The sequence below is a fragment of the Rhamphochromis longiceps genome, linkage group LG20, assembly GCF_057381845.1.
Source record: "Rhamphochromis longiceps isolate RC_006_pf linkage group LG20, R_longiceps_female_GT1.1, whole genome shotgun sequence".
In the NCBI taxonomy this organism is placed as follows: domain Eukaryota; kingdom Metazoa; phylum Chordata; class Actinopteri; order Cichliformes; family Cichlidae; genus Rhamphochromis; species Rhamphochromis longiceps.
The window spans coordinates 11,111,135-11,134,516 of NC_140576.1; the positions used below are offsets into that span (position 1 = coordinate 11,111,135).

The 23,382-nt window shown below is 39.5% G+C and overlaps 3 protein-coding genes across 9 annotated transcripts; 1 reads left to right on the forward strand and 2 right to left on the reverse strand.

Annotated features, from left to right (window-relative positions):
* Positions 1-949: 949 nt before the first annotated feature.
* micos10 (mitochondrial contact site and cristae organizing system subunit 10) lies at positions 950-3,345 on the reverse strand. The gene is made up of 4 exons (XM_085394407.1): positions 3,092-3,345; positions 2,025-2,072; positions 1,514-1,620; positions 950-1,159 (listed from the first exon to the last, which is right to left on the reverse strand). The coding sequence occupies exons 1-4, from the start codon at positions 3,162-3,164 to the stop codon at positions 1,151-1,153; spliced, it is 237 nt and encodes a 78-aa protein (XP_085250533.1). The 5' UTR covers positions 3,165-3,345; the 3' UTR covers positions 950-1,150.
* A 239-nt stretch (positions 3,346-3,584) lies between these two features.
* sike1 (suppressor of IKBKE 1) lies at positions 3,585-6,898 on the reverse strand. The gene is made up of 5 exons (XM_085394406.1): positions 6,419-6,898; positions 6,132-6,237; positions 5,922-6,064; positions 5,690-5,803; positions 3,585-4,464 (listed from the first exon to the last, which is right to left on the reverse strand). The coding sequence occupies exons 1-5, from the start codon at positions 6,575-6,577 to the stop codon at positions 4,345-4,347; spliced, it is 642 nt and encodes a 213-aa protein (XP_085250532.1). The 5' UTR covers positions 6,578-6,898; the 3' UTR covers positions 3,585-4,344.
* Positions 6,899-7,569: 671 nt separating this feature from the next.
* On the forward strand, positions 7,570-23,212 carry csde1 (cold shock domain containing E1, RNA-binding). 7 transcript variants are annotated; one of them, XM_085392906.1, is made up of 22 exons: positions 7,570-7,702; positions 10,047-10,748; positions 11,639-11,901; positions 12,993-13,181; positions 13,733-13,931; positions 14,055-14,221; positions 14,725-14,811; positions 15,208-15,305; positions 15,388-15,469; positions 17,013-17,141; positions 17,267-17,392; positions 17,514-17,729; positions 17,828-17,998; positions 18,080-18,244; positions 19,695-19,802; positions 19,996-20,174; positions 20,284-20,396; positions 20,499-20,618; positions 20,700-20,878; positions 21,017-21,180; positions 21,277-21,409; positions 21,691-23,212. In XM_085392906.1, the coding sequence occupies exons 3-22, from the start codon at positions 11,776-11,778 to the stop codon at positions 21,736-21,738; spliced, it is 2,799 nt and encodes a 932-aa protein (XP_085249032.1). In that variant the 5' UTR covers positions 7,570-7,702; positions 10,047-10,748; positions 11,639-11,775; the 3' UTR covers positions 21,739-23,212. The 7 variants fall into 7 exon arrangements, with proteins under 7 accessions (XP_085249032.1, XP_085249028.1, XP_085249026.1 ...); XM_085392902.1 differs by lacking the exon at positions 12,993-13,181; XM_085392900.1 differs by lacking the exon at positions 11,639-11,901.
* Positions 23,213-23,382: the final 170 nt, after the last annotated feature.

The following is a 23,382-nucleotide window of genomic DNA, read 5'->3' on the forward strand; positions in this document are numbered from 1 at the left end:
TCGGTCCTGTTAATCCCTGTGTCGGCCACTCCAGCGTGCCTCCCAGCCTGAGCGCACAGCTACTGAGAAGGAGCGTGTCAGAGCATTGAGCCGTTAATGCATAACCATGCACAATCACAGCCAAGATATGCTAATTCTAAATCATAGGAACTAGTGTGGGTGTTTTGTTTAGATTTTTTCTCCCTTGTTTGGACATGGTGTTTTTAACTACTCTAGAATAACAATTTTAAAAATGTCCATCACGCCTTGATTTTCTTTTCTCATATGCACTATATACATATATTTTGACACTACTCCACCACCACAGTCACCACCAAAGTGTTTAATTATCAGCCTTAGTTACAAGTTACTTTGCAGTGATTGTGATTGATCCATCATTTATAGGGAGATGACTGTTTAAAACCAATAATACGTAAAACATGGATCAGCTGTATTTGAATGATAACACTGATTGCATTTTAATCTGCCAGTTTCTCAGTAACACATTGTAATATTTCAGCATATTTTTGTTTGTTTTGGGTGACTCACACATTATACCATTAGTGAAGAAATTCCCTATTATATAACAATAACCACTTTACGTCATCTTGTTATTCTCAATGCACAGAGATGACGAGACAACCCCAGAATCCTTCATTTCCTAACAGGAACATTTGAATAGCCTTATAGGACTGCTTTTACATCCCTGCCTCAGCCTTCTTCTCTGACAGTTTTCAGAAAAATTACTTCAAGCACCTTTTTCAAAACTGCATTAACACTTGACTCCTAACCCCCTACCCCTCTTCAAGTGTCATTATTACTCCTCAGAGTGTATGAAGTATAATCTAGCTGATGTAACGTATTACACAATCCTCATCTTTGTACCACTTGGTTAAACATGATTTGTACACAATTACATACCTTACAAAGCATGTATGGAACAGCTTATTATTAACCCACAACTCTTTTTTTAATAATTATTTTATTAAATAAACACAGACCGTCCTTATAGGGCATATACAAATCATACAGTCATACAAGGAAGGATGTCAACAGGGAGACAAGAGTCTGACTGTAGAACAGTGCAAATGGTGACGCACCCATAATCAAAACAAAAACAAACACTTTGGGGAAAAAAAAAAAAAAGAGACAGTCCCTTGGTGACGTGCAGTTATTGCTCCTGTTGAAGAAAAAAGAGACAGGTTTCATGAATTGTCATTTACATAACCAGCGATACAGGGTTGTTATTGAGAGTTAGAAGTGGGGAATCAATTCCTTAAATGATTTAGTTTTAGTGGTCTTATCTCTTTCTCTAGAAAAAATAGAAATAAATTCAGTATTTATATATATATATATATATATATATATATATATATATACACATACATACACACACACACACACACACACACACACACACACACACAGAGACTGAAATTATGCCAGCATTATACACATTTCAGACTTTATGAAATCTACTGGTATTTATAACGATTATAACAATTTAATCAATTTTTTCCATGGACAAACCAACCTTATCGCCTCTGTGCAGCATATAATGTGACCTCAGGTTATTCTGACAATTGGCATACGCCATGCCGAGCCCTGCTCCCGAGCCAAGTGAAATTGGCCATGTGTGCCCTATAATTGAGAAAGATGCTTTAGATTATTTTCAAACACTCACTCAAGCACTTCACAGCATGATTAAAAACAGATTAGAGATGGTGTGCTACAGCCTTTCACCCTGTAGCCTTTCCCCCCCCCCCCATCGTAATTACCTCAATTTTTAACATGCTTCTTTAAAAGCTTTTTGGGCCTTTTGCTGTCTCCGTAACAAAGGCACATCATTTTCCTACATCTAAAATCTGAAATGACTATTGTCTGTGGACAAAAAAATACATCTCATCTATTCGCAGTAAAAGACAGCCATATGTATGTGTTACTGTAACGGGAGTAGAACATTACTGCAGCCATGCTTTTTTCCCTCAAGGACTTTTGAGCAAAAGGAGCTGATCTAGATTCAGTAAAGCAATTAAACTACTTACGTTTGAAGAACAGAACAGAAAACACAATGCCTAACCCCAGACCGGTGCCTGAGAGACAGAAAAAAAACAGCTGTTAATGTATTATTTATTTATACAGCTACTTTGTAATGCTTATTTGGTGTATATGATGTCGTCTGCTGCCTTTGGTTGATGTACTTTTAATCATCATTTGATCTATGCTGTATGATTAGTTTAAGAGCAATATTTCCCCCCACTTTTTTCTACAAGATGGTTAAAAAAAAAGACATTTCATGTTATCTTGCCACAGCATATAAGAAGAGTTTTACCGTCTTAATACACAGTCTCTTTAAAATAAAGTGGGCCTGCTTGGCGTAAACCTACCTATTCTTCACCGCACCTAACTCCATTCAAATATGCATCAATTTATGGATCTTGGCTTCTTAACAGTAAGTGCATGGCCCTGTTACGTTAGGCACCCCCTGGCCAGGATCATCTCTGTCATCTCCTTCCAGCGAAAAGAATTAGCGAAACAGCAGAATAGCTCAAATGTGAATAACCTAAACCATTGGTTCTGTTTTTTTTTTTTTTTATTTATTTATTTATTTATTTATATATATATATATATATTTATATATATATATATATATTTATATATATATATATATATATATATATATATATATATATATATATATATATGCCGAATTAAGAGGGGGACAGAAATATCTTGTAAAATTCTTTAAGTTGCGTACTAGAAGACGTGTCCGTATTAATCAGCGATTAAGAATTAGGTTGACATTTTCTTAGCAGCGTTTGCACTGGGCTAAGTGAAACGCATAAAAAATGAGCGAGAACATCAAAGGCCAAATATCTTGAGACTTTAATAAAATGACAGAGTATACCCAATCGTAACTGTATGTATTTAAAATAAACAAAGCATGAAAAAATGACTGGTCATTCAGTTGTCCTTTACAAGCCCTTATGGCTAGCTAGTTAGCCTCTCGCCCAGTCAATGACAGCTGTGGACTTCAATATAAACTGCTTCTTAAGTGGCCCTTGTTTTGGTACAGGACATCGTTACGATTGAGAAACTGAAGCATATTTACCTAATTTAATGGCACCGTCTGCTAAGCATCGGTCCCACTTTTTCCCCAGCTCCTTCTCAGACATACTGAACATTAGCTTGTGACAGGCTAGAACTAACAAATGCACCTCTGCGTGATGCTTTCACGTGTTGTCGGAAATATATCCCTAGGGTTACGATTTAAACGCAGAAGAATAAACGACAACACTGAAAATTTTATGATTTTACAAGTGATTCGTTTAAACATTCACCCTTTACCGCCTTGGTGTTATTGACAGAACTTATGTTAAGGAGGAAACGTTTAAAAAACTAAAGAAAGCCAAGTAACGTCTTTTTTTTGAAAGCAGCATTGAAACTCTTGCAAACCTCGCGATAGGTTATACCCCAACAACTGAATGGCGCCAGCTTGCGGTAAAGAAAGGATTATCCCAAACAAGTCACTTTGGTCCATACAATATCCAGCAAGCTATACAGTAAAAAAGTTTGGAAAAAAGAAAACAAAACCAGGCACGCTGTTATGTATAGCAAACTTTCTGAGTTTAATTTGACACAAATCAGTACACTGTCGTGAAGTCATCTAACATGATTTCCTAAGACGACAAAATACAGTTTCTGACAACATACAGCGTACAAACATGGTATCCATTACACAAAAAAAACCACCTTGGCATGTTTGAAAGTGTTCTCACTAACAAAGATGTGCCATTAGCTGGTATGCAATACTCTGAATCTGCAAACTGTACAACTTGTGTCTAACACACAGAATTAAGGTACCAAAACATGAAAACCATGTTATATATTGAGACTTTATCAAACATATCAAACCCAAAACATCACAACAAAGGTTCCACTGTTACTCCTCAGCAGGCAAAGTGTAAAACAGCCAAAAGTTCTCTTATTGGCAGCAAGCACAGCTTCTTATATGGTGTGGACTACAATTTGGCTTCTTAATAGATTTCAAGTGAACTCAAAGGTTGGGCTGGTTTTGGGTGCTTTACTCACTGTGAAAGTTTGTGTGTGTGAACAGCAAAGAGGTAGAAACTGTATCCTTGGAGAATAAAAGTGTCTTTGGCTAAAAACTAAAGAAATCACCTTTGCTTTTACTGCCTTTGCTGCAGTACATGTGTATCGTGGGTGCTAACCTCATGCTGGACTGCATTTCATTACATGTAAAAAAATAAAATTAAAATAACAATATCTATAATGAACACAGGTGAAGACACAATCAGCCCCCTCTCCTGGTCCTGTGGAACCTCATCCCAGCTGTACTTCAGGTCACTCTGTGGACCCTGGCAGAGGAGATTCTTCTCCTTCTTCTGCTGCTAGTGACTGGCTAGTTGTCTTCACAGAGCTCTTGCTGATTTCCAGGAGATCGCGCAGCTCCTTGTTCTCAATCTGAAGGTAGAAAATGTTTTTTTCAAACATAACTTTTGAAGTTAAATATCTCTTCCTTATAACATGCATGTGCTTCCCCATGCAAGCAGGTTTTGAATGAAAATTGTGATGGATGCATCGCATCTTCTCTTTTAAATAGTGTTACTGTTTATTTGTGATAGAATTTTTTGCACTTTGGCAGTGTTGGGGGAAGCAGATAACCAAAGCAAATACAGACAAATTAAAAAGAAAGTACATCGTCTTTTATTTCTCAGGTTTTATCAATAAGACCTAATAAGAAAAAAAAAAAGATGAGTTCCTTAGTAGGTACTAAAATTATTTAAATACAGCCCCAGATGAACAATAACTCATGTCATTATTTATTTAATAAAAAGAAGCATCGTGTAAAAACTTGTGTACGGCTTTATCCATCCATCATTATGGAGGAAGTCTGGTCATTACAATGTTGCTTCAGCACACTGAAGATCACGATTATTCGTTACGGTCCCACCAGTGTTCCAGCTGAGTTGAGGTTTGGACCTTGACTGAAATATTAAAAAGCTGTGATTTCCCTTTTGTCAGCCATTGTGCTGCAGATTTGCTGCTGTGCTTGGGATCATTGTCCTGCTTTATGAGTCTGTTTCAGCCAAGTTATGCAAAACTAACAATGCTGCCTTGTTTTTTTTGTTGTTTTTTTTTAAAGGAAAGAGGATTTTTTTTTTCTCCCTTTCATTTAACGTGCTAACATAGCCCTGTAGAGTCTAAGCTGTAGCTCTTGGATTTTTAGCCATGAGCATTGCACAGTCTGTGGCTGAATTTGCTAGAACAACCACTCCTGGGAAGATAGCTATTGTTCTGAATGCTTTTATTCATTTATATTCTTAAATACACGTTTGTTACCGTTTGGGAAAATGTACCTTTTCAACAAACTTTACAGTTGTAGCATATTTAGAAAACTCACAAAAGGTTATCACAAAGATGGCACAGTAAGAAATCTAACCGACTGGTTTAAAAGGCCTAATAAACCCCGAAACAAAACAACATGCTCCTTGACCTGATGCACTAAACCTAGCCATTCCACTAAAAACTGACAACTCAGCTCTCATTTGCATTTATGATCCTCTATTATCGTTGCATCATTTTGACACAGAAGCTGATGTCTGAGGTCTGTGGTAAAATCACATATTTTTCCACAGACCTCAAGAGGAAAGGTGTCATTGTGTCCATGTATAACTGCATTTCTCACCTCTAGCTGAGCAAGCCTCTCTCGAACACAGCAATAGTGCTTATCATCCACCTGCACTGCTCTTCTCATCACCTGGCCCATCTCGCATATCCGTTCCACTTGGCTCTGCACTTCCTGGAGAAGAGTCAGAAATCAAGTTGGTTGTTTTTATTTTAAATTTGTGTGTCTATGTATTTGGAATCATAGCCCATTAAACGTGTGAGCAAATTAAAGAAATGCAGAGTTGATGTACTTTGGCATGGTCCTCATGGAGGCTGAGCACAGGTTTGGTGTCCAGCTCCTTCTTTGCCATCATCAGCTGGAGCACATGCTTGCGATACCGACACATGATCAACTCGAGCGCGTACTGGTGTTCTTCGAGAGACACCCATAGTTCTACAAAGACATAAAGAGCGTTAATACTGGTATATAAAACCAGCCAGTCAGCAGAACCTTTTTTTACCTTTATTCTCCCGCTGCAGTTCCTTGATTTGAGTGTTTTCCTGAGTCAGAAGGACATGAGGTTTGTATTTCGTGAGCTCCTGTATCTCTGAACTGTCATCTGTGTGCTGAAAAAAAGAGCAGAGAAGAAACGGATAAAGAAGACTTTAGCGAACGCATATCGCGAAAGCATATCCTAGATACGAGGGAAACTCGCTTTGTAGTACAGGTCACTGTTTAACTAGTTCAATGTGTACACCAAGCAGTAGTGCAGCTTTTCATAAACGTGAGCTATCTGCTCGAGTTTACCTTGTCTGGCAGAGCATTTCCCACCTCTCTCATGCCCTGCACTCTCTGATTTAGGGCCTCGGACTGCTCTATCAGTCCCTCGGCGGCTGTGTCGTGCTCTTTTAGCCTCTCGAGAAGGGTCCGAGTATCGGCCAGCACTTTTTCGAAAGTGCAGGCCATTTACTGGAAAGTGATAGCTCTTTTTACGCTACGTAGAAAAGCTACTACAAAACTAGCTAGTCGAGCGAAAACAACTCGCAGCCGTTGCTTAGCTGGGCTATATAATCTTAGCCGAGGCAGCTCGGTGCCATTATAGAAACATAAATATCCTTACTGTTTCGCTATTTAACTAATGTTGTGTCGGCAGACAGGGCAAGTACCAGACACCCAGATCAAAATATTACTACATTACTAGAATATTACTGCTTCAGAAACTGACGTTTCCGTGTAGAACTAAACTGTTAGCGACGCTTCCTTCTTCGTCTTCTTCTTCTTTTCCTCCTACTTTTGGTGAATTGTCAAACCAACGTTGAGTCGCCACCTACTGGGGTGGAGTGCGGTGTAGACGTTTGGCACACAACCAAAAGCGGGGTAAATGGCTAAACCTATCTAGCTTGTCTTTAAAATATCTTTACATAAAGCAACAGCGTCTCATCTAAAAAAAAAAAAAGAAAAAGAAAAAATGATATTGTTTCTCCACTGTTCAACAGTTGTATGTTACACAAAATGAACAACAACAACATAATTTTAAAAATTATCAACATTTCAAGTAAAAATGTAACGTAAGCCACTTACAGTGTTGAAATTTAAATATTACTATCGGGTAATTTCAAAGTGAGTGAAGGGCTGAGTTGAGTTGATGCATTATGTTACATTTTCCTATGTTGGGTAATTGTGCAACGTGTAGTCTCAGAAACTCTCCTGTATGGGGAGAAAACTTAGTTATGGCGACACCTATTCAGTTTAGTTATCTAATAAATGGCATGATAGCTATTATTTACTCATTAATCAAATAATTAATGGGTTTATTATTTATTGAACTCGACTGGATTACTCTTACATATCTGTTTTCCAGTCTAGACAGCGAGGTAGATAAAATGTTAACGTTACTATAACGCAAATGCCTCCCATGTCCCTTTGCGGCACATAGGCGGTTTCTTATCAGCGCCTTGCGTAGCCACTCTTCGCTTGAGGATCTTTGGTCTACCTAGTATCGTCAAATATCGCGTTAGCCGTCTCCCTATCTCTACGCAATGTGCCGTGCTGCTTCTAGCGGCGCTGGTGACAGTGCTGAAAGCTGTTGGGGTGAGTTTTTAATATTTTATCCCTTTTAGCAGAAGAATTTAAGCGTGTACTGGTAATATATCAATGATAGTTTTCTTTTTGGTCAGTGAGTACTTAGAGGTGAATTGGTGAGTCAGCGCTTAGTCGTACGCACAGTTCGGGCCTGGGTGGAGGCTGCCTTGTTACAGCTCCACATAAATCACGCGAGGGCCGAGGAGTACAACGGCATGCTAGCTAACGGTAGTCGCTACTAGCTACTTAGCATTGCCAATGGCCTAGTTATGCTGTCGAAGGTATAAATAAACAGGCGCGTGATGTTTTTTCTAAGACGTATTAGAGTCTGGCGAAGAAACAGCACGTGTGTAGAATGAATGTGGTTTACTTTAGAGACAAAGATGGCATTTAAATAGAATTAAGCACGAGGCTTATATCTAGCTTCTTTGTTGTTCCGTCCTCGTGCCGTTAACGCCGATAATGTTATTATTGCGTTATCGACGTAAAGAAATGAATAAACTGAGTGTCTATATTTAACGTTGTTCTTGACTGGCAAGAAATTAAAATGTAAATAATTATAAGTACTTTTTAAAGAACTGTCCTGGTGTCGGCAGTCACTTTTGGCATTGTCTGTTCTTAACTCTATTGTCCGTTTAGCTTAATTAAATAGCCCGTGTTGCAGGTTGGCGTGTGATACGATCCAGTTCTAAAAAACGTCTCCATTAAAATATGATTTCCAGTTAAAAAAATTCTTTATAATCAGTCCCAGCTAAATTAATACATAGAAATTCTATATATTTTGACTAATGGCCGAAACCACATTAAACATTAATGTGAAAGAGAAGTCGAAATGTTATCTCTATGTACAGTGTACAACGTTGAACCGTTGCTTAATTACCAGCAAACTTTATGTTCAAGGACTCCAAGCCGCACAGGAGTTAAGTCATCAGGTAATTACAAAAGAACTGAATGCGTTTTAGTTAAAGAAATTCTTCATCATTAACTTAAGTGTTGCTAAAGACAGTGGAGTAGTAGCCGTTTACGACGATTAGCATCGGCGAATGTCAATCTGTCAGGTTCTGTTTGTCCACACAAGGTCAGTAAGACATCCTTAAATGTGATTGTGCGGGTTACTTTGCTTAATGAGCAAAACAGAACTAAAGGAACGAAGTTTTAACTAACTATATTTTAGTTTATTGTGTGTTTTGAAATCGACTGGTTAGACGTAACGTTCGCGATGGCGTTGCATACCGAAACGTGTTGGATCAGGCCATGTTGGCAGTTCCAGCTGAGGATAGCGGATTGCTGAGAAGTCACATGGTGGTTCCTGTCGGGGCGGTTGTTTTGTTTGCCCAGAGAAAAGACTGTCGTTTAATAAATGTCCAATCATAAGAGGTATTTTTCCCACTCGTGTTATTAAATAACAAACAGACAAAACTGTAGTTTGGTCCCAATTTAAATAATAAATAAATAAACAAAACAAAAAAAACCATGGTTAAAACGGCCGATCGCTGCTAGTTGTGTCGTGAGTTGATTTTTTTTTTTTCTTGTTTCCTGCGAAATAAAAAGCAGAAAAAAAAATCGTAGATGCCACAGAAGCTCCTGGCTCATAACCTTTAATACACTTATGCAGTCAACCTTGTAGCAATCACATTTGAGCCTTTTAACAACGTCATATTCTAACCTAGTGGGATGTAAGAAGGGAGACATTGCAACATAGTCACAGCAGAATAGATATCATGTGTCCTTGGTTGTCTCAGCTATCTTGTTTTCAGAGCAGGGTATTTAGGTCAACAACATCCAGCTCTGGTGTGCTGTATGTTACTTGGAGTTTCTGGAAAAATGTTTTTTTTTTTGTTTTGTTTTGTTTTTTGGGGGGGGTGGTCATACACATGTTACAATGCTTTGTTTGATTGCCAGATTAGCCCTTCTGAAAATGTTTACAGTGGTGTGCATGCAGAACAACTGGGGGGCTGAATGATGAAACAGAGGGCCTTGGTCTGAAATGTTGCCATAAATAACATAGCCTGAACTGACGGTATGCACAAGGACTTGTTGATCCAAAGTACTTGTCAGCTGCCTAGCATTGTATCTAGAGGCATTTGAGGAAAGCTTATTTTTGTACTTGAGTGCAGCTAAAGAATCAAATGTTCCCAAAAGACCTCAGGCTGCTGGTGCTTGGGGTTTTTACTTGTTTTCATGTGACAGAATAGTCGTATTAGCTGACAGTGTAATTACATTTTTCTCTCTCACTACAGACTCATGGAGCCCTTGGGCCATTTTGTATTTAACCTAAATTTAGATCAGTGGAGTTGGTGATAAGTTTTCATCTAACCAGATCTTCTTTTTTTCTTCATCCCCCTTCAAACAGTATGAAGTGAAACAGACCTGAATTTTTGTACCATCCGCAACTGCTTCAAGTTCAGATCAAATCAAAGAAACTGAAGACAAACCTCCCAAAACAAAGACAACACTGAAGAAGCGTGGGTGAAAAAGGATCACTTCAAGGATTTAAACGCAAGAAGTAACCAAATCCTGAAACGACCAAAGAATACGCACATCATCCCAACTGCGAAGTGGAAGAGAAGCAAACTTGCGCCCAAGCATATTCTGAGAAGACCAGAGTTGATCTGAAACCAGAAGTTTGTGCCTACTCAACAGCTTTGACAAAGCACACGTCCCAACGCTGCTCCTAGCCCTCCTCATCCTCACTACACCGCCGACTCACCACCGGGGTGTGGAGTGGGCTGCTATCTGCTAGTTGTTGTTGTTGGTTTTTTTGTTTTGTTTTTTCCTTTTCCCCACTCCCATAGCTCCCTTCCCCAACTTAACCCTTTTTTTTTCTCCTTTTTCCTGAGCAGTGTTTTTTGCACCTGCCTTTGCCTTTTTGTTTTATTTTTGCTCTAAATTTCCACCCCCCTTCCTTTTTTATTTTTTACTTTATGCAACATCTAGAACTTGTGCCAGAAACTGTAACAAGTGTGCGTGTTCAACTGTGTGCGTGAAGAGGTCCACAAAAACTGCTAGTTCATCAAAATCCTGAGAGATACAAGACACAAGGCGACCAATAAAGGTAGGTCTCAAGTCAGTTAAAGCCCTTCATAGCGTGTTTTTGATGGCTGTAAATGTACTTCTGGTTATGTCACACGTTTTGCTCATCATTACCTCTCTGTATTATTAGGTTTATTAGTGGCCTCTTTTGGATTTTAATATTCTTATAAAACTGGTATCTGATTCAGAATCTGCATTTGTTAGATGCACTACATGATTCACACATGCTTTAAAAACAGATTGTATAACACTTACCATTGCTCTGTTTTGGGGCAGTATACCGAGGATGTTGTTTATTCATATTTCTTTTTTTCCCCTCAGTCACTAAAAACCAATGCGTTTTCATCTTTGTCAAAGTTATGCAAACTAAATTATTTATTTGTTTTGGACCTCATTTAAATTTCTCTTTGTAGGACAATATTTTAAGCTGTTGTTTGCAGCAGCCAATTCCAAGCTACCGCAGTGCTTGGTTAGACTTGAATCTTGCGTACTTATTGGTTTCTCCATGTGACATCACATCCTTTTGTGGAGTGAGTGCAGGAAGTGATACTTGATGTAAAATAGTGATTTGATCTTAGTGACCTCTACATTGTCCTTTTGTTAAAGATAACTTTTCTGAAAATGTGAAAGAAGCCAGCACCACTGAGCCACCACCACCTCCAAATACTTGAAGTAGTCATTCAGTTTTGTTGGAAAATGATTTACTTGCCTTCCGTTACCTGATCCACACTCTTCCTATTTTGTCGTTCTCAGGCCATACCCCCCCCCCCTCCTTTTTTGCCTTCTTTCCCCCCCTTTTGTATCCTCTCTGGGGATTAAAGCCTGCAGCTATTTTCCTTTTTGTTTGTGACACTTGGCACACTGGCTGACTTGCCTTACCTATTATGTTTGTTCCTCTCTTCACCCTTGCAGACATCCAGCGGTGTATCATTGGGTGGTTGATTAAGAATAGTATTTAACACTCAAGCAAAAAAATCCAACAAAAAACAAAACCTATATCAAAGTTCAGCAAGTGCTCAAGCAAGTTTTGTTCAAGTTTATGGGAAAATATGGGCAGCCCCTGGAAAGGCTTTGTTGAGTTTACCTTGCCTGCGTCGCCACCCACCGCGTTTGTTAGCGCTGACCTGAGCAGCACCTCCCCTGTCGGACTCAGCCTGTCGCCATATGGCCGATCCGTAAGTTTCACCTTCCCACCTTTCTACGTGCCCCACCCCATCGAGCACCCATCCACCCACCTTGCCCCACATCTTTGCTGTGAATGGCATAACTTCTTTCATCTTTTCAGGCTCCCAAGACTAGCCTCTACTCAGTTATTTTCTTGTAGGGTGAGGGTGTTCTGCCAACTAGATGTCTGAAATTTGATGTAAATGAGCACTTTTTTTAAATTTTTGTTTTAAATCGTTTTTATTATTTTTATTTAATTTTTTTTTTTTACATTGTACCCTCCCCGATTAATATTCAGACTGGTAAAAGGGAGGGCAGTGACTCAAGATGGACAATATTAACACTTCGACGTAACTACACACAAAATCCAGGACCACAGATGCATATGAAAGGTGGATACTTGTTGGTTCTCAGGAAAACTGAAAATTGATCTTAAGTAGATGGTATTTACAGTACTCATCCATCAGCACTGGACCAAAGCCCTTAATTCTCTTTGGGGATTCATGTACATTTGCGTTGTGTCATAAGGAGTCGTGATAGTTGCAGGACAGGGGCTAGCAAGAGGCTGCTCTGGGATCCCCTCCCTCTTCCCCCATTACTCATAATCCATCACCAACTTCCTGTCCACTGTAGATGCACTGCTCTTTGACCTGTCATTTGCATTTTCTGATTCTCCATCTTTACTTTGTTTTTGTTTTTAATTGCAGCACTGTATTTAAATCATTCCCATGACCGTCTGTGCCAATAATGTATTTTAGATATCTTTTTAGTGTTGCTTCCTCTGTAGATCCGTTCCTGTTTGAGTGCGATCTAGTACTACCAGGGACTTGGTAGTGCTCCAAATATCGCTCCCTTCAACATGAAATTTTCAGGGTTGAGTGATCTGATGGTTTTACTGCCTGCTATTGTTCCTGGTTTAAGTATTGGTGGTGGTTGTGATGACTATTATCTAGTCCATTGCTTTTTGTAGAACCCGTCAGAATGTGTTGGGCCTAAAGGACTCTATAATACCTCAAAAGTTGAATTATAAGTTCAGCAGGTTTTGTCTGAGATGATGGGAAACTGTAGGCAGAGTAAAAGCCAAACGTTCATTTCTCTGCAGCATATCCCAGTCCTGTCCCCAGTGTCAGAAATGGAAAGAGGCTCCTCTGAACCTCCAGTGGCTCGCAACACTGGCTCTACCCCATCTGCTTCTACTGGTCCCGTACCTATCCCCCGTTCCTCCTCCGTCTCTTGCCATCCCCACCCAGGCAGTAAAAAACACAAGCGGACACCCTTGTATCAGAGATCAGTAAGGAGGCATATCTGATGGTGCCCACACTGACCTAACCACTCTGAGCTGCTGGTGTGTTGTGACTTTTGCTAACAGCATGGATGAAAACAAATGCCCCAAAGATTAACTAGGGTGCTATGAAAGAGTTTTGACAAGTTTCTGGTGATATTGCCATGTAATCAGTAGTTGGTTAATGGATGGAAACACATTGAATGTTTGTCTAACCAGAACTGTGTGAAATTCTGCCACACTGCTGTAAATGGAGTGAGTCAAGTTCAGCTTCAGGTGCATGAGTGAAAAGGAAACCCTACTGTGTTATGTTCGTGGTCTAAGTTTGAAATCAGTGCGTCTTAGCCCCCAAAGATTCTCGTGTGGCTTTACTTGCTCACCCTGCCCCCTCCACACTTTCCCTGAAAGTGCTATACTTGCATGTTTGATTTTTCATTTCCTTTTTATTTATTTTGTTTTAGGTTGGCATCCAACACAGCTGCTGCATCCTAATTGTTAAACTACATGTTTATGTACTACTGGTAGCTTTCTTTTTAACACTTGCTTCTCTTCTTCTCTAGATGAGTTTTGACCCAGGCATGCTCCACAACAATGGGCACACCGCATATGCCAATGGCTCAGGGCCTGGCATTAGAGAGACTGGTGTGGTGGAGAAGCTCTTGACGTCCTATGGGTTTATCCAGTGCTCTGAACGTCAGGCTCGTCTCTTCTTCCACTGCTCCCAGTACAATGGCAACCTGCAGGAGCTTAAAATAGGAGGTGAGGGCGACTTACTGAAAAGAAACCTACTTGATTTCCTGCTGACTTTATTGAAACTTAGGTTGTATTTGTCATTTGAAGTTTGCTCATTTTCTTTTCTATTTGTTGTCCCTTTCTCTGTAGATGATGTAGAGTTTGAAGTTTCCTCTGACAGGCGCACTGGCAAGCCCATAGCAGTGAAGCTGCTTAAGATAAAGCCAGAAGTGCTGCCAGAGGAGCGCATTTCGGGCCAGGTGGGGCCAGACCTGCACGCCTATCCCTTTACTGTGCTGCATGGTTATATTCATCCAGTTAAGGAATACCATTTTATTTTTGGTTATGTCCTTGTCTGTCAGCTTAGCCTTTTTTATTTTATTTTTTGGGGCAAGCAGTGTCATTCTTATAACTGTCAAGCTTGTCTCTCATCCTGATTTACAGTTTAAATGTAAACTAAAAACTGGCATGAGTGTCTGCTTGAGATGATGAATGTCTGAACAAATGTGTACGAATGAGATAATTTCTCACTTGACAACTCGATTCTGTATTTTATACAACAGCCAGTTTCCCAAATACTTGGTATCATTGGTGATAAACATAACTACATGATGCCACTAACCTTGTTATTTGATGTAAACAAATTACTCAAATCTTCATTTAGAGCATTCATGCACCTGCATTTGTACAATTTGAGGTTCAGGCATTTTATTCATCTCATTTCCATAATTTTTTTTTATTTGGCTTTGTAGCTGTCTATTCAGCCCAATGAAACAGTGGTTTAATGGCTTCTACCTGTAATTTTCCCCCCTTACTGCAGGTTGTGTCATCAATCCCGTTACATTTGGATGGAAAGTCTGCTCCTGGACAGGTGCCCACTGGCAGTGTCTGCTATGAAAGAAATGGGGTAAGATAGGTGGCATGAATTACACTTTGAGTCAGCAAGCTGCAGGATGTTAATGTAATGGAGTGGGTTTCTTCTTTGAATTCATCTCCTGTCCTCTGTAGTAAACTTTGTACAGAGGCAATTGGTTAACTTCATGCATCTTTTGTTTGATCAAATAAGCATTTAGCAAACTCAATCTAACATGATTACTAATGAAAAAGGGCAGAAGCCAGTGTTTGTAGGTGTTGCTTTTAGTCAAATTAGGTGGCACTGAGTCAATGTAAAGCCTTCAGCCTCCACAGCACATGGCAGTCTTTTCTTCACTCAGTTTCATTGTTGGTAGTTTTGAATATTACATAGTTCGAGTTATTAGGTGTTGTTTTGTTTTTTTTTTAAATCGGTGGTGTCTTTTCACAGGAAGTATTTTACCTTACATATACTCCTGATGACGTGGAGGGAAATATCCATTTGGACACGGGGGACAAAGTCAGCTTCTATATGGAGACCAATAAGCAGTAAGTGTGCAGCACTTGTAGCATAAATGCCATAAGCAGCTGTCACTGGGTGTTTAATGTTCATTCCTTTGTGGTTTTTCAGTACTGGTGCAGTCAGCGCTCGTAATATTCAGCTTGTGAAGAAAAAACAGATGAGGTGCCAGGGTGTAGTGTGCGCTACAAAGGTAAGATCCAATCAAAACACTTTTTCTCTCTAGTGGAATATCTTTGAAATTTGACAAAACAAATTGCCTAGAACACTTGAGGAGTATTGGGTGAACTTTACGGTTTGTAAAGTTCTATGGGCTCAAAATGTGGTCAGAAATATTTTGTATGTGTAAAAAAAGATTTGTGTGTGCGTAAAAAAAGATTTGTGTGTGCGTAAAAAAAGATTTGTGTGTGCGTAAAAAAGATTTGTGTGTGCGTAAAAAAGATTTGTGTGTGCGTAAAAAAGATTTGTGTGTGCGTAAAAAAGATTTGTGTGTGCGTAAAAAAGATTTGTGTGTGCGTAAAAAAGATTTGTGTGTGCGTAAAAAAGATTTGTGTGTGCGTAAAAAAGATTTGTGTGTGCGTAAAAAAGATTTGTGTGTGGACTTAGAAAAAAAACCCCTGCAAGTTACAACTACGGATTTTTGACCCTATTTTTCTTCCCTTCATCTGATTGGTCAATGTCATGTCAATCACAAATGTAACAATCCAATCAGAGAACAGATGGGTTTGGCTGTCGAGGGGCGCTTTTTTTGAACTGCAGGTCTTTGAAGGGAATAAATGCCCTTTTACATGCCAACCCAGCGTTTTCCTTCATCACCACGAAGGACAACAGTCTGTGGTCGTCCGAGTTTGGTGATTTTTATGTCACAGGTCTACGTGTTTAATACATGGACTTCCACAGCCTTTTCAACAGCGCTGCGGACCGCGGGGTGGGGGCGGGCAGTGTTTTGGAAATGACAGTCTTCATTACAAAGCTTTCTTCGTTATGAATTAGCATACATGTTTTTATTGAACATTTGAAGAACCAGCAAAAAAAAACTCTTGTAGAGGACATAAAGTCAGAGATAGAAAAGACAAGGAGCAGGTGCATCTAGCCTGTTCTAACGTTTGAGTCTAAGGTTTTTTGTTTTTTTTTTTTAGCACCTGGCGACTTTTTAACTTCTCATCCGTAAATAATCTGCTCTTTCACGTGATTCAGTTTATTTTGAAAAGTCTCAACAGGATCTTGAGCTTTATTGTGAAAGGTTTATGTGGAACATAAACAAGCGGACACGCATGCTGTTACCGTCGTTGTTGCTAACCACAACGCATAAAAACAGGCTCTTGTCTGTCCGTAGTGTGGTTTTATAAAATATAAGAGAAAGAGAGAACTTTAAGAAATTAATATAGCCACTACAGTGACCATCAAAACGATGAGAAAAATATTGCCATAAACAATTTATTTTGCGACACCACGAAACAAACGATAGCGTAAAATGAAACGATAGAGGTTTTTATATCGTCATCCGATATATATGGTTATATTGAACAGCTGTGTGTGTGTGTGTGAGAGACAATGCTGTCTAGTCACATACATGATTTGTCATGTTGTAGAATATAACAGTGGTTACAAAAACAACTTAATTTTACCCTTGGCAGGCTTTTTTTCCCTCTTCATTCGTTCCCAAGCTTTATTAGAATTGCTGAACTATTGAAACAGGACCAACCTGTTATGCTGAGCCTTGTTTTCAATTTCAGGAGGCCTTTGGATTCATTGAAAGAGCAGATGTGGTGAAGGAAATCTTCTTTCACTACAGCGAATTCAAAGGTGATCTAGAGGCTCTTCAGGCTGGAGATGATGTGGAGTTCACCATCAAAGATAGAAATGTGAGTGCTACCTTTTAGGAATTTCAGTAGAACGTTTTGAAAATGTATCACTCAGCTTTAGCTCTACTTTTGACTGTCTTTGTGTAACTCTTAAAGGACTTTGATTAATTTGTAACCTTCAATAGGGTAAAGAAGTAGCAACAGACGTGAGGCTCCTCCCTCAAGGAACAGTCATCTTTGAGGATATCAGCATTGAGCAGTTTGAAGGCACCGTTGTAAAGGTCATTCCCAAAGTCCCCACCAAGAACCAGGCAAGGAGATTCTGATAAACTTTATTTAGTAGAAGACAGTTTGTTGTTGTTAAAGGGAGCATGGACTACAACCCAAGAATTTAAAACAATTTTAACAGATATGTAAACTTTGTTTCCACAGAATGACCCTCTGCCCGGTCGTGTCAGTGTAAGGATGGGTTTCAATGACAAGGAACTGCCGTTTGGCGAGAAGGACACAAAGACCAAGGTGACTCTTTTGGAAGGAGACCACATACAATTCAACATCTCTACTGATCGCCGAGACAAGCTTGAGCGGGCTACCAACATCGAAATCTTGCCAGACACTTTCAAGTTCACCAAGGAGAATCGTGAAATGGTAGCTTGCAGAACAGCAGCTATAAATGGTTTTAATTTTATATTATAGTACATTCATCACAGATGTTGATTATGGTGCATCATCATGTATTCTTTTAGGGGGTTATTGCAGCTATACGCGATGGCTTTGGATTCATTAAGTGTGTGGATCGGGATGCCAGGATGTTCTTTCACTTCAGTGAAGTCCTAGAGGAGGGCCAGCTTCATATCTCAGATGAAGTGGAGTTCACTGTTGTGCCTGTAGGTCCTGTTTATAAGCTTTTCAAAAAAGTATGTATTTTCTATTACCTAAGCAGGCACATTCAAGTTACTTTAAAGTAAAAATACTAATATAAATGTCATCCCTGCCAGGATATGCTGTCAGCTCAGAGAAACCATGCAGTGCGCATTAAGAAGCTTCCAAAAGGCACAGTGTCTTTCCATATCCAGTCTGAGCAACGTTTTGTGGGTGTAGTGGAAAAGGAAGTCGTTGGAAACACCGCCAAGAACATCAGTCCCACCAAGGGCAAGGAGAAGGTAACACCGCTTATAACTTAAATCATCCCCATTTATGACACAGCCCATTTCCCCTCATCTATCCGTATTTTCACACTGTTTTAGTTCTAATGTTCCTCTTTGCTTTCCTCCTTCAATGACTTCCTGTTCATGCTCCTTGTTGGTTAGAAAAAAGATAAGGTAGGACTGAGACCTTCTGCATGAAGCTACATGAAAGTGCATCACAATTAAAGACACTCCAGTTGTACAAACTATCGGTGTCGCAATTTGTTTTACTAACGCATAATCTAAAGAAGCTTTTCATCACGTAAAGTCTAGAAATCCAAATGATCAAGTGAAGTGTTGTGGTGCCGAGACTTGCTGTCTGATAAATCTTTCTCTTGCTTTTAAAGGGTAAAGTTGTAGAAAAGGTTAGTCTTTGTTAACCTCTAACCCTCTGGTGTCCTTCACCTGATTAATTTACAGTGTGAGGTTTGATCATCATTTAACCCATGGAATCTGGAATTGAAGCTTCACTTTGTTGTAGGGCTGCACAAAAGTAATCAGAATGCTAGTGGGGGGTTTTTTGTGTGTGTGTGTGTGTGGGGGGGTTCTCCTCCTCTTAGTGGTTGTCAGCCTGTTGTATTTAAAATGTGTGTGGTGTTCACGAACACAGTATCCTATTAAAACAGCGAGTTTTTGGTTCTTCCTAATAATTGTAAACTGCGCCCAGATTTTTGATTTTGTTTTAACAGTTCAATTAAGCGCTAATGGTTTTGCATTCAAAACGATATACAGTAACTGAAATGGCAAACGATGGATTAAGAGCCATTTTCAGTCAAGTAACAGTGTTTAGTTTTTTATTATAAACTAGAGCAGTGAATAATTATGCAGCCCTAAATTGTGGTGTAAAGCTCAACACTGCTTGTAGTAGATTAGGTGTGTACTAACTAGGCTGCTACAGCATGATGCATTGCACACATTTATCTTTAATGCTTATGTAGGCTGTGTGCACAGAATTTTCTAATACACTAGTCATAAATGACTTGTTCTCTTTTAAATTGGTGACATTGCCAGCTTATGCTCATTTTGTTCAACTGTAGCATTGCGGAGACATTTGGCCAGCACTGCTAGTCTTAATTCAGCGGTCCCCGGGCCTCGGACTGGTACTGGTCCATGAGTTGTTTGGTACCGGGCTGCGAGAGTTGAGGCTCAGGTGTGAAATGTATGGTTTTCAGGGTTTTTATCAGTTTTCAGTGTTATTTTTGTTATCGTTAACTCAGTTTTCCTGGGTCTTTTCACGTGTGTTATGAATAAATCTTTTTATCGGTACCAGTACTAGTTTTATTTTGTTGTATTTATCGGCGACACCTTAAAGGCCGGTCCGTGAAAATATTGTCGGGCATAAACCGGTCCGTGGCGCAACAAAGGTTGGGGACCGTTGTCTTAATTGGAAAGATGATCCAAGTTTGATGTGTTGCTTTTATTGTAGGAGTCTGAGGAGGGAGTGATTGCATATGAAGACTGTGGAGTGAAGCTCACTGTGCCATACCATGCCAAGGACCTAGAGGGAGGAAGTCACCCACAGGTTGGGGACAAGGTAGTAACACTTTATTTTGCTTGAGCGCAAATATGGTTTCCACTATGCATTTAGCCTAATTAGTCCAGCAAACAGTTGATGCTACAATTCATCTTTTGAAGGTTTGAAGTTTAGTTGTTGAAAGCTTGAAGCTTTTTTTTTTTTTTTTTTTTTTTTTTTTTTTCCCCATGCAACTTGTGCGTTTGTCCTCTAGGTGGAGTTCTCAATCAATGAAGTGAAGCGAACTGGCCAACAGAGTGCCGTCTCCATCCGGGTCCTCAACCGTAATGCCTCTGGTGCCAAGAGACTGCATGGATTTGTTGCTGCACTGAAAGATAACTTTGGTTTCATTGAGACAGCAAATCATGACCAGGAAGTGTTCTTTCACTACAGGTAATGATTTAAGTTTGAACACACCTCTGGGTTAGGGTATTCATTTATTAATGCCATGCAGATAACTCGCTTTAGTATCAAATTCTCAGACTTGTGCTTTTGTTTTTAGTGAAATGTGCGGAGACTTGGATAACTTGGATCTGGGAGACACAGTGGAATACAATCTCTCAAAGGGAAAAGGAAACAAAGTCAGTGCTGAAAAGGTCACCAAGGTTGCTGCAGGTATCAGTGATTCACTTCCAGTTGTTTTTGGTACATTTGTAATGTTTGACATTTTGTAGGTAGGAATGATTGCAAATAAAATCCACTGCTTTCCCGTCATAGTGAATGGAATTGGTGAAGATGTTGGTGGGACAGTGATGACAGGGAAAGTTATCCGTCCTATACGCAGTGTTGACCCCTCCCAGACTGAATACCAAGGACTTGTTGAGTTCTCAGAGGAAGGTTGGTATCCCATTATGACTACACATGTAAAACAGTTTATTTGTAGAAAGTAAAATTGATTCCTCCCCCTTTAATTTTCAGGCGGATCAAAAGTGCAGAATTATCCATTTGGAATCATGAGTATGGCAAACAAGTCTGATTGTTTGCAAAAAGGAGAACAGGTGAAGTTCCAGGTTTGTACAATAACCCAGACTGGCCAGAAGATGGCCTGTAATGTGGTTCCGCAGCGTAGAGCCATGGTGGAGTGTGTTAAAGACCAGGTAGTGTTCAGTTTTTGTTTTTTCCTCTCCTCAATTGCATAATTTAAAAAAAAAAAAACCAACAAAAAACACACTGGGTAGTAGGTGGACGTCATACTTTAAAACTCAAAATTGTGATTAATTCCCGCCCCCCTCCAGTTTGGCTTTATCACATACGAAGTTGGTGATAGCAAGAAGTTATTCTTCCATGTAAAAGAAGTGCAAGATGGTCTGGAGCTTCAGACTGGGGATGAAGTGGAGTTCTCAGTTGTCCTCAATCAACGCACAGGAAAATGTAGTGCCTGCAATGTACGCAGAGTCAGGTAAGAACTTGATCTTTAAATTTAGAACTGGACTGTGGCTGGTATGTTTAAACCAGTGGGCCTTCACATTGTTTGTTCATTGTGTTCCTCTTGCAGTGAGGGGCCTAAACCAGTGGCGACTCCACGTCCTGACCGCCTGGTGAACAGACTGAAGAGTATCACGCTTGATGATGCCAGTGCTCCTCGCCTGGTCATTGTAAGGCAGCCTCGTGGTCCTGACAATTCAAAGGTATGATGAGATTATCAGATGGTGCCACATTTGAATTGTGCTAACCTGTAAGTTTGTATAGTCTTTTTAGAAATGACTTTGGCTAAAATGAATTTGGAGCCATCCATGTTACTGATCAGAATGAAGTAGAATGAAATCATTTGCTACAGTGACTAAAAAAGACACTTGGCGAGCATTTCAGGGGTTAGTTTCCTTCCTAAAAAATTTTTACAACTTTTTTTTTTCTCTTTTTTTTTCCCCCTTTTGTTTTAATCTTAATTAAACTTATTCTGTCTTTACAGGGCTTCAATGTGGAGCGGAAGACTCGCCAGCCTGGTGTCATTGACTGAGCAATACAGGGCCTACCCCCATTTGGTGTTGGAGGGACGCTGTCGCCGAGAGCAGCAGCAGGGGATAAGGGAATTTAATTTGACACATGCTTGTACACAAACTCATCCGCAAAACATACGCACACATACAGTAATTGGCATGTGTAATCTTTGTCCCCAGTCTGCAGTGGAACTTTTCTTATTCCACAGTTCCCTGCCTCCCATGTATGATGTACTTGATACAGAGTTCCACGCTGCAGTGTACATGGGGACCTCTGAGTGTGTGCGTATGATGTATCCTAGAATTGATTAGTGTGTAATGGAGGTATTTGTTTCTAAGGGGCTTGTTCCCTCCAAGTCAGAGTGGTGACTGTGTGGCTGTCTACGTCCTGATTTTGTTCTTTGTCTGGAATTCTGCACCTGTAATCTGTCCGCTAGTTTGACTGGGCGAGTGACTGTTAGCATGTGTTTGAACCTCAGCTCCATATTCGTTCTTACTTTTTGCTCCCTTACCGACGGAAACGTAATAACTTCGCTATCAGGTTTCCACTCCTGTATGCTTTCCTACAAAACGCATAAAGCAAAGCTCCCTCCATAAGGAGGATCATATTTCTCATATGTGCAAGCTTAAACCGAGGATTCTTCTCTGCTCGTTTTTTTTGAGCAGTTTTTAATGCTTTATTGAAGTGGAAGCATGGCGCGTGTGTGATGTATGTGAATGTCAAAGTAGTTAATCTAATGGGATTTAATTCCACCAGTCTGGAGTTTTGATGCCTTTTTGGTATTCACATGCTCCACTTCAGCATTCTTTTTCTTCCTCTTTTCCCTCTCCCCTCCCAGGTGCAGAATTCCTTGTGGCATCTTATATCTGCAGTTCTTTTATACTTTTTTGTTTTTTTGTTTCTTGCACATAATTTTCATGGGGGGTTTTTTTTGTTTTGTTTTGTTTTTTTTTCTCCATCGAAACTTAATCTGCTAATATTAAGAATAAGGTGCCTAAAAACTGAAAGCAAAATGAAATAAACATAAAAATAAAAAATAAAAATTTAGATGTGTCCTCTGATCCCAGCCAACCGCCAAAATATTCAGAACAATCTTAGGGTGGCTTTCTCTTAAAGTAGGAAAAATACTGATATGCATCCCAAACCTGTGGGTTGACGTATACTATACGTAATGTGTGCTGCTTTTTTCTTTTTCCTTTTTTTTTTTTTTTAAAGTGGAATTTGGAAACTTCAAATATAACACAACCAATGTAACTTAAAGGAAAAGGGGTGAAGTATTAGAAATTCAGTTTTTAAGAAAAACTACATTAGAAATCAGGAGATCAGCTTGTGCACTCTGGAGATGAGCTGTTGTGCCTCTGCACGTTAAGTTACAGTCAAAATTAATTTCTCTGGAGATCACCGGGTTTCAGTTGAACCACGTACAGAGGTTCTCATGTACTTTTGTTAATGTTCTTGAATGAGACAATTGAATTAAAATTTTATGAAATTCACGAGCTGTTCTGTTTTCTTTTCAGAGGAAGCCTGTAGGTGTTCTTTGAGACTGAATAAAACAACTTGAAAGCAAAATAAATGCTTGTGAAGTTCATTTTATTATATAGAGCAATTTGTCTGACATTGGCTAGTTGTGAGAAAGACATGCATAAGTAATCAGTTAATAAAA